Consider the following 11703-nt stretch of genomic DNA (forward strand, 5'->3'; position numbering starts at 1 on the left):
TCAAGCTGTTTTGTCATTAGTGAGACAAAACAAAACGTTTCCTGACTCGCTCCTCCCAAACACCCCAAAGTGGTTCAATAATATTGAGATCTGGTGACTGTACAGGCCATGGGAGATGTTCAACTTCACTTTCATGTTCATCAAACCACTCTGTCACCAGTCTTGCTGTGTGTATTTGTGCATTATCATCCTGATACACAGCACCACCTTCAGGGTACAATGTTTGAACCACTGGGTGAACACGGTCCTCCAGAATGTTTCAGCAGTCCTTGACAATGATGCACCCATCTAGAAAAAGTAGTGGGCCGAGGGAATGCCATGATATTGCAGCCCAAACCATCACTGATTCACGCCGGTGCTGCACTCTGGGCAGGCAGCAGTCTGGGTGGTGAGCCTCTCTGGGGCTTCTCCACATCATAACTCTCCCGGATGCGGGAAAGATGGCGAAGGTGGATGAATCAGGTAACAATACATGTTTCACCTTGTCCACAGCCCATGAGTTGGCATGGGTGCCGCAAGAGATTTTGAGCCCTCCACCCAGACCAATCCAATACCGTCCTAACCCCCCACCCCCCCCCCCCCCAACCATTTACAGCACCCGTGGCTGCTGGCATTAGCACAAGTGACCAAAGGTTTGGCATTAGCAGCCCGACCATGAACATTGACCCTGTGGAGCTCCTGACAGTTTTGGTGGAAACAGGAGAGTCAAGGTGCGCATTTAATTCTGCAGTGAGTTGGGCAGCTGTGGTTTTATGCTTTTTGGATACAATCCGGGTTAGTGCCCAGACGTCCCTTTCAGAAAGCTTCCTCTTTCATCCACAGTTACTCCTGTTGTATGTGGTCCATCCTTCGTAGTGGTATGCTGACATTACCCTGGATACTGTGGCTCTCGATACACCACAAAGACCTGCTGTCCTGGTCCCCATTATGTTGTGTGGATTGTAATATTTTATATATAGCTATCATAAGCTGTTGCCTTTTCAGCTTTGTCATGTTTGATTATTTGTGAGCCACTGCAGGGATCTTTATTATAACAAAAACAAAATCCTCTTATTATATAAATAACTCATCCTCTGTTCTTTTACTTGCTTTACTTATATCATGCTTTTGGTATATTAATAGACAATTAATCAGGTACAGCAATATAGACAAAGTGGAACATAAATGACAGGTGTTTCCTGTTGCACCATAATAAACTCGGAACATTACTGGCAAGCTTGGGTGTTCCAGTAAAATAATCGGGCACAAAATGAATGGCAATTTTCACCTACATATTGCTAGATTTTTCCTCGTATACAGTAAATGGTGTTTGCCACAAAAAACTGACACACAAATTTAGATATTACTAAGCACTTTTTAGAATCTTGCTACATGTACTCACATAAAAACATGAGAAAAAAAGGTAGCAATTAACAGCTAAACTAAACTCGATTTTTATAAAGGTTTTATATTTTCCGGAAAATGAGGAGTAGGTGACAGGTGTGCAATTAAAGTCAGTGTTTCTCTTTGCTTATGCAAACATACCCATTTTGTCAAAGCATGAAAAGAATCTTTTAAACCTGCATCTATACTAAGAATACGTAACAGCGTAGGTCAAGTTGTCCTCTTTTGTAAAAATAGTCACCTGTCCTGCGGCATGCTTGAACGTGTGAGAGGACAAATACTTCCTTTCTGTAACTCAGAGATCTCTCCTTTCTTCAGAGACAAAACCAGCGCACCCACAATAAAACAGGCATACATAAAAGGTACTGTTCTAATATGCCTTAAATTGGATATTTCTGCTCCATCTGGTATAAATTTGGCTTCAGAAATTTCCTGTCTCATGCATGGTTGTCCTCCATAGCTATATCTACCTCCAGATGGTTAAACTCAATAATCATTTACACTTGCTGTCTTTCTGTCAATTATTTAAACTTACCAAGCTCAGTCCTGGGTTTGGTAACATATCATGTTGGATTGGTGCTATGTGCTCCAGTTGTCAGTTTAGCTAAACATCCTGAATTCTGTGAGCTGCTCTCCTTAGCCTGCGTGAATCTACAACTTCATCCATTTCATCTGTATAGGTCACAGTCAACAGCACCCAGAACAACCAGAACTGAGGACTGAGACACTGGCATATCAGTGAATGACAAAAGTCTAGGCCAGTGTTTCCCAACCCAGTCCTCGGGGACCCACAGACAGTCCTCGTCTTTGCATTCTTCCAGCTCTCTGCCAGACAGTCCACATTTCTGCAAGGGAAGTAGGATGCAAAAAATGTGGACTGTCTGGGGTCCCCAAGGACCGGAATGGGAAACACTGCTATCAAACTAGGACAGTGGTTATGGACTGAATGTGGAACCACAGGGTTTTAGGTCTCACCCATTTTGGGTCAAGGACTGTTCTGGATATCCTATCTGTGAGTGTGTGGTGATTAAGCTTGTTTAGTGGGGGAGGCAGGGGGGGCTGCAAAGAAGGGGAAGGTTTGGGCAATTCCAAGGACCCTGAGTGAGCGGGGCCCTAAATAATTTGTAACATAATTGTATTGATCTGGGTCGGGGGCCCAAAAGTTCTGGACATGCCCCTACATCTCACTCCAAACCAAAATTACCCACACCTGTCCTGCCTTTCTCCATTTATGTTTGCACGCATTTTTTCAAATGAGGCGTGACAGAAACTGCAACACCCCCCCACCCCCCCCCCCCCCGCCCAACAAAAATTGTGTTCTCCCATTTCCTGTTCTGTTTTGTGTTGTTCTACTTTTTTTCTGATAATGCAAAACAAGTTTAAATAAAATTGTTGTTACACACTTCCTGTGACACACTGACATATGGATTTGTTTGCTTTCTTTGTGCATGAAGTCTTGATTTAGACCATAGTATCGATAACCATTTGAGCTTTCAATTGATGATTTGTCCCAAAAGGAAATGAACAACAGATGTATATGTTTTAAAAATAATTATTCAAATGTTATAAAATAAACCTTATGAAAGACAAAGAAATATGAGTATAAGCATAACAAATGTACTGAGCAATGGTCTTAAACTATACTAAATACCACTTAATTCAAGTCCATTTTCATTCATACACACATTACAATCAAAATTTTACAAGCAAGTTTGGGTACACTGAAGTACTTTTGATTTTTCCAGAACTGCCTTTCATTCTCAGTTATACAAATTATTTGTTACAAAGCATATCTGCTTTTTTTATTGTAGCAGTGCCAGAACGTGAAATAAACATGAAGTAAATCACCAAGCATAAGGAAATGGAATATGAGGAAATGGAATGTTTAAAGAGCAGAGTGGAAGTTAGATGTCTTATTTGGTATAGCTAGTTATTTTAGTGGGTTATAATGAACAAAAGGTAGATCCAACATTTACATATAATAATTTTCTTATTGGGCTTAAACCATCGTGTATAAATGATGATCATTGTTGTTACAATAAAAATATTCACTGGACTGAACAGAGTTCACTTTGGTCAAGGTGTAATGCCACTTTGCTGAGCTAAACTTTCGATAATTTCTAGAATGCCTATTATCCAAATTCATGTAGATGAAATCATGTAAAAACATTTCCAAGCTAAAAAATGCTAACTCTAAATAACTGAAAAAGGAAGACAACAGACTTTATTCAAAGAGCAACAATTCACAATACAGAGTTGGAATCTTGTGATTCTGAGCATTCCAAGCAATAACAAACCGCCGGTAATTAGACAAAAAGGCATACCAATGCAATTGCGAAATTGGAAGTATTACGACAATGAGAAGCTTCCTGGAAGGTGAATCTGAGGTTTTATTAAGTTTGTGTTGGGGGGCCTGTGTAAGGATCTTGAATGACCGTGATCTGCAGGGCGTCTGGAAATGAAGAGAGGCTGCTGAGCTCTTACTGTGCTCTGCTTCTTTAAAGGTTTCTGCAGATTAATAATTAACATTCGCACGATAATGAAATGAGTCGATTTTCAGTCATCCTTCATGCCTTTTATAACACCTATGATGTGTTTTATGAAAGATGAAATACACCAGGCAGAAGTACACAGTATGCTTAAAAATTTGTTTGTTCTAAGTCCCTCATTTGGAGAGAGGGCAGGGTATGTACAGTACAATCCCGTTATAACGGACTTTAAGGGACCTGGCAAAACAGTCCGTTATATCCAGAGTTGCTGATTGCTCAGAACACAACTACAGGACACCATTTACTCATGCCACACCCCAGCAGACACACTTGTGGTATAGATTATTATATTGTATATGTAGTAATCCAACTTCACCTGACCAGATGCATGCGTGACTATTAAAAATCCCGACCACGTATCTGCACTGGATATCACCGGGACCAGCGGACCTCGTCCGTTATAGACGATATTCCGTTATATGCGAGTCCATTATAGCGGGGGCTGAGGAATGACGTGGTATTGCTTTATTAATAAACAACAGAATCCCCCTTTGAAGCTGATTCACTAATGAATAAGGGAGGAAAATTGGTTATGGCAGAAGGAAGACTCCTCTGTGCCAGTTTTTATAATAAATCAGGATTAACTTAATTGTGATCACCCTAAATTTTATTTATTTATATGATGTTTGTGTATTAAGATCCCCACCCTGGGTTATTCCCTGCCTATAGGCTCTACTGTATATACCCTGCGACCCTGAATAGGACAAACGGTAGAGAAAGTGAACGAATGGATTTTTAAGGTAACATGCCTCATGACCTCCTGGGCGGCTACCCGAAGAGGTTTTCCGTGCATGTCCTACAGGGAGGAGGCCCCGGGGCAGGCCCAGGACTCGCTGGAGGGATTATATCTCTCGGCTGGCCTGGGAACACCTCGGTGTCCCCCCCGAGGAGCTGGTAGAGGTAGCTGGGGAGAGGGAGGTCTGGGTGCCTCTCCTGAAGCTGCTGCCCCCGCGACCCGAACCCCGGACAAGCGGCAGATGATGGATGGATGGATGGATGGTAACATGCCTGTTATCTGTGATTATTGTTGGACGTGATTTTGATATTATACTAGATCTGATGAGTGGGATACATCATTTCCTTTATCACTTCATTTAACCAGAAATGCAAATGAGGACATCTGGGCTATTAGACACATGAATACATTTAACTTAATCACTTTTTATTCACCCAGAGCCAGCTTTGGGTGTTCTGCCGCCCAGATTCTGCTGAGAGTTAATTTATATTAAAAACATTGGTATCGCTTTACATTTACTGCAGCTTCATAATGCATTCATAGAACATTCATGAGCAGCATGTAAGTATACCTATAAACATTCTAACGTACCTTAACAGATTTAATATGCATAAATAATAAATATTATATGATTATAATGTTTAATAACAAATATTATACAGTATGTTAACAATGTTTATTAAAGCTAAGGTACGTTAGGATGTTAAGGTATACTTACATACTGCTTATGAATGTTCTATGAATGCATTATGAAGGCATTATGAAGGTGCACTGAATGTTCTATGAATGCAATATGAAGGTGCAGTTAATGTAAAGCGATACCAAAATATTATAGTAGCACAGAGTATCTGGCTGCTAACAAACAATCCCACGTCTGTTTTACAAGTAGTGAAATATTACTAGTGTAAATAACTGTAATGTCACAGAATGCAACCAGATCGTATTTCTTCTCATTTTTTTCGCTCACTCGATCTTGTGCACCCCTTTAATGTTTTGTACCTAAGAGCTGTTCAAAGAACTTGCCACGTCCATCACAGATTAAAGTCTTTTTCTAATACCAGTTTCCATTCCCCAGTCACTATATTAGTTAGTGTAACTTAATTATGAGTTTTTGTTTTTTTTTTGCTTATTCTCGTTTTGCAAATTATGTATATACAGATCGATCTCCGACCAGAAAATACTGCATGAATGCTGAGTGAATTGTAGAATGTCATAAAACAGGCAATAAAAATAAAAATGGCATAAATTTTGCAAAGTGATTGTGTGTGGTGTTTCACACAAACCGAATGTGTGTGGTGTCGGCTTGTAAAACGATCAGCGGGGTTAGGCCATTTTTGCGGATATTATTTGTACCTGGAGTTCTATGTTTATACTTTAGTTATATTAATGATATGTCATGTAAAACAACATTATTGCATTTATTACGGTTTATTAACTTTGACATGTCCTGCAGTAAACTTTCGCCCAGATAAATAGTCCTCTAATTTTTGCTGGGCTCCACAACATTCTGCTCTCTGCATGATTTGTTAACTTTCCCCTTATAACATTTATCCATCTCAAGGTTTGCAGTAGGAAGCTCTGCATTATGAACACAGTCACTGAATCCTTCTTTTGCCGATTGTAAGCAGTGAAAATCTCTGAGCTAGCAGAAGTAGTAACTGTAACAAAATAAAAGCTTAACCCAGAATCCTATGGGGGTCTGCAATCACATCAACATGCACAAGAAATCCATACTCTTGACTGGTTACTGTCGCTTCAGCAGTTAACCTGTCTGTGATATTTTTACATCACCCTGAACGCAAGGTCTTGCCCCCCTTATATTAATGCCCTCAATTAGTTTAGACTGAATCAATGTTTACATGTTGCTAATGTCAACCAACACTGAAGTACAGACATGCTGAGTAATTCTGGCCATCTTACGGGACTTGTCACAAATCTGAAGGATTAAGTCAGAAACAGAGTTGCCCCCAGCATGATGAAAGATAGCAACTCAGCTACACTAGAGCAGCGTTTCCCAATCTGGTCCTCAGGGAGCCCCAGACAGTCCACATTTTTGCTCCCTCCAACCACCTTACCGGGGAGCAAAAATATAGACTGTCTGGCAAGGAGCTGGGAGGAAGCAAAAATGCAGACCTTCTGGGGGACCCCAAGGACTGGGTTGAGAGACACTGCACTAGAGGACTGCCCAGGTTTTAACGGTAAGGCTGCTGGTACCTGTGAGCCTGTGTGTGTCACCCCAAGGGAAAAACTTCAGCAAGATTGGACTCATAAATCCACTCTGGCACGTCTGTCAGACTCAGCACAACGCCCACTGAGCAAGAAGCGGCTGCCAACACTAGTACTCGAGTGCCAGTGACTGCCAGCACTGTAATGAGATCTGCATCTTCACCTGCACACTCAGACATTCAGCTCCTGGGGCGTTTCCTTTGGCAGACCTGTACCTTCTCCTTGCCATCCAAGTTAGCTTCATTTATTTAGTGGTTTTCCAAATTGACTTGCTTGAGATATTGACATGTCATGTATGTAATTTGTATCCATGGCTGTGTAAGCTCCATCACTTTCAGCTGGCCCATCCCACACACTGCTCGTTGCTCTGGTGGCCACTAACAACTCTCTGTAGTCCTTCTGACCATTGCCAGCTGTAGTAGTTGAAGGTCCAGAGTCATCGGTTAGTGATGGCACCAACTGCTTGTAGTCACACAGTTCCTGCTGTGTTTCTGGTAGCAAACACATCATATGTCTGCTGGATTGTCACAGCACTGGTGCTCTTACTAACAGCTGAAAAGCTTCTTGCTTCTGCTGAGGTAGCTGATAATAATCAATACTCACTCTTAATGCTCCTGGGTGCCATTGTTGCCATTTTGAATATGTGTAACAGTTCCATCTCTCTCCATCTCTGCTCTTGCTTCTCCACTATCTCCTTATCCCCCCTCCATCATAACTTTCATTACCTCCCTCAGCTCCAAAATTACACTCAGTTGGTCCAGCTCCCTCCAGTTCTCTCACATTACTGGAGTAGAAGACATTAAAATCTCATGATGCTCCACGTCAGCATCTTGTGGTGTCGATGAAATCTCCGTATCATTCCCCACAAGCTGCCTTATCCATACATTTCATGGTACTACATGTCTAACGAGCCTTCGCTAATCATGAATCCCACTTCTAACAACATATACAGCAGCTTGAAAATGCGATCTAGATTTTTTTTTAATAGAAAACAAAAGTTTTTATTAGGCTTAAAAAATTCAACAAGCTGATGCTGTTTGCCTGGTTCTTCTAATGTTAACAGAGTTGAGGCACACTAGATCACATAAAATTTCACTATTCACCTCAAAGTATCAGACTGATGTTAATCACGTTGAGTATGAAAATACTTAAGGATCATGGTCTCATTTGAGGCTGAAAAATGAGTCAGCTTCTCAAATTCTGAAAACATCATTGCTAGACATATTTTGGCTCTAGTAGTGCCCATCATGTCTGTCAATATCTGGTGTCTGCTTCTGGAAATAGACACACTCTCTCTCTCTACATGGGAATCATATATTTTCTTTTGAAAGTAAAATACTCTACTACTTTATATACTACGTTACACTCTTGAAGTCTTCTGAATATTTGTGGCATACAAAAATTAGTCCTATAAAAGGTACTGCCATGCCTCAGAATATGACAGCAAGATGACACCTAATTCTGAAGACTTCTGTCATCTGCATCCCTTACAAAAAATTACAGTTTAATAACCTCAAAAAGCTACCAAGAAGTGTCGTGGGTATAGCACAGATGTCATATGAAACAGCATCTGAATTAGCCAATAGGGGTGTAGAATAATGTTTATACCCTAAACAAAGGGCACTGTGTTGTGGAAAGAATTGTGTACACTGCTAAGAAAATACAAGTGAGATAAAAGCAGAGAAGCAGGGACTATTTCACAAAAGCGCAAACACCTACTCAAAGATTTACATCACCTAAAATACTCATTACTATCAGATAAATTCTTTTGACTTGCATAACAGATTTTTTCATTTTAGTTTCCATGGCTTAGCTTGAAAACGCTTCCTGGTTTATCTTAATTTCTTTCTGCCATTACATGTTACACTCATAAGAGTTACGTTACACTCATAAGAGTCAAACAGCACTGGTCTCTAATCTCAGCGGGAAATTAAATAACAGCTCTCATTGAATGTGTCTTACAAGGGCGCTGCGGTGCTACAGTATGCTGAGAGAGCACAGTCCCAGAGCAGAGTCACTGAGGAAGGCTAATTAGCCTCTAGCTCACGGGACTTCATGAATGGGGTTCTCTTAAAAACTGCAGTCACATGTCAAATGAACAGAAAGTGTGTCATTATGTTTACTGTTCAATGCTACACATAGGCAGTCCCTGGATTAAGAACATCTGACTTAGGGACAACTCATAGCTATGAATGCCTATTATATTGAAAATTTTAGTTAAATACAATGGTTAGTAATAACGGACGCACCCACTACCATGTGATGTGATGCTCCTGAAAACATTGCGCGGCTTCAGCTGTTCGTCGGCTCAACTACAGTACAGTACTGTGTGTAGTTACTTATTATTATTTATTATTATCATCCTTTACGGTTTAGCTCTGAATGGCAGTAATGAGTGTAACTTAAATATGTGACAGTAATCAAGGAATGTGTAGATTCTATGACATGGAAGTAAAGATTAGTACATTAGTACAATCTACACCATATTTCCTTTCCTTTCCCTGATAATTCTGCATTGCTTCTACTTCTACTAATCTTTTTTTTTAACTTTTATTTTTTAAGCTGATTTATTTTTTTGACACACTCCGAAAAAAGGCTATTTAAATAATCCAAAGGATGTTACATTGGATTGAGCCCAGATAACTGTGCTGACCACTGCAATGGTCCTAATGCTATTTTAAAACATTAAAATTAATAAAATTGAAATACAAAAAATACAATGTTTACAGAAGTTTTCAAAACCCCATTTTTCTGCAGTCGAAGGGATGTCATGCAGCTTGTTATATTTCTGTTGTAAAATGTAAATATTGATCAATTTAGGCAGCACAGAACATTTCTCTATGCTTTGTGACATTTATAAAAACTGAGGCTAATTCAGATTGTATATGAGAAGCCCACCATGGGGAAATCTGATTGCACCAAGGAAACAAACTCGTAATGGTGACAGTTTGGGTGGTGCATGAAATGTCCCCAAATGAGGACCATGCAATGACATTTTTTTTTAAATCACAGCCGGACTGGATAATTTGTCTTAGAGAGGGCTGCACCCCACACCATTAATAATGTACATTTCTATTTAACTGAAGCTGACAATGTACAAATTTACTCACAGGAACACCCCTGTGTTTGTGACTGTGTGTATTTGTGGATAGTCAAAGCAAACTAATTAAAATGGTCTCCCCAGAGAGGAGGCTGTCCCAGTAGGTTTCCAAGGATTTTTCACTTCTCACTTCCTCGGCAAAATTTTAAATGCTCCTCCAACAGGAATTCTGAGAAACACTCCTTACTTCATCTCTGAAGGTGTATGACTATAGGGACACAACATAGAAAGTGTCCTTCCATCCAAGTGTTTGTGTGTTATCTTTATCTAATTATGACGAGCTTAGTTCCCATCCTTGGAAACACAGGGCACGAGGCAAGGCAGGAATGCCGTGAGCAGGGCGCTGGAACCCGGAATATCCGGAAGAAGCATATAGGAAACCACCAGTGTCCCAGGCAATCCCACTGTTCATTTCTGTCCTCCTGTCATTTATCAGCAATACAGCTCATGACTTACATTTAGGGGAACCTGATATCAGTACTTTACAAATGGCAGAAGCGAGACCATTAAAATTTTTTGTTAACTTTCCTGCTGCTAAGCATGAAAAACAAGAAGCCAGTGGTGATGCCGTACTTAGCAGTTATATGACCCAAACTCCCCTTAAGCAGCAAATCTAGACACTAATAAATATTGACATGCCTGTAATTCAGCGTAATGGGCCGCACCTTTGTGGGGGCAGAGTGCCTCGGTGCTGGGGAGTGTGCTATCGCTGTGGCTGACATACAGGAATTGTTCTGCCGAAGTAATAGCACAAAAACGCAGCAGGTTCCCTAAAACTAAAGCTCTTGCAGAAATTTCACACCTTGGCAAAAAAAAAAAAAAAAAAAGATATTACCGCAGAGATGCATTACCATCTGTTACAATACAGCATCCACAATCAACACTGGCTTCAGAGTAACATTAGTACCTGAAGGAAACGACCGCGTCCGTTTCGCAGCAAGGAAAAATCCGCCAGCTTACCTTGTGCCTTTGTCACCCATCGTGAGGATCGGCGTGCCGCTGAGCCCAGGCTTCCGTGCCACGGGGAACTGGAGCGCTAATGCACGGAGATGCGTGGGAGGGAGATCTTCGTCATGCAGCCGCACAGGCTGAGGAAGTGCACTGAGCGCAGTAGCTGCTCTGGCACATCTGCCTGCTCTTGTGCATTCTGACCCTCTTCCTTCCTGTTGAATCAAATTAAACGGCATCCCTAATGGCGCTTCGAGCAGACGCGCGCGCTGTGGGCACCCACGCCCGGACAGAAACACACACTCAATGGGACAGGTGATTCTCACACTCATTCTCAGACCGCCCCCCTCCCCCACCTCCGTTTTCAATGTGCCTGTTGTAGGACTGATGAATTGTATTGTAAATCCAGACCAGGAGATTTAAAACCCTCGGTGAGGATGAGAAATCTTAGCGATCACTCTTAATAAGAATCTTTTATCCATCCTGCACCATGGCTCTGCAGTTTCACTTCTCTCCCTCTCTCTCTCTCCCGATCCGCACGTGCATGAGCGTGCCGTAGTACGCTTATACCTGCTCTGGCAGATAGGGAAGCTTTTGAACTCTCTTCAGCATTGTCTAATATTACATTACAACATTACATTACAAGGGGGAAAATCATTTGTCTATTCATCAGCATGTGTTAGAATTATGGCCAACACTTTACCTGAGGGGGCACAAATACTTAGTAACTGAGCTACTGCTGAAGTACAAATCATGAACAA

At 41.1% G+C, this 11703-nt stretch overlaps 1 protein-coding gene across 1 annotated transcript in view; it reads right to left on the reverse strand.

Annotated features, from left to right (window-relative positions):
* The window catches only part of LOC111838069 (beta-arrestin-1-like), a 31724-nt gene extending 20275 nt beyond the window's left edge, over positions 1-11449 (reverse strand). The window contains exon 1 of the mRNA XM_023800652.2: positions 10955-11449. Coding sequence (XP_023656420.1) covers positions 10955-11274 — 320 coding nt within the window. The 5' untranslated portion in view covers positions 11275-11449. The remainder of the gene's footprint in view (positions 1-10954) is intronic.
* Positions 11450-11703: the final 254 nt, after the last annotated feature.

The sequence above is a fragment of the Paramormyrops kingsleyae genome, chromosome 18, assembly GCF_048594095.1.
Source record: "Paramormyrops kingsleyae isolate MSU_618 chromosome 18, PKINGS_0.4, whole genome shotgun sequence".
In the NCBI taxonomy this organism is placed as follows: Eukaryota; Metazoa; Chordata; class Actinopteri; order Osteoglossiformes; family Mormyridae; genus Paramormyrops; species Paramormyrops kingsleyae.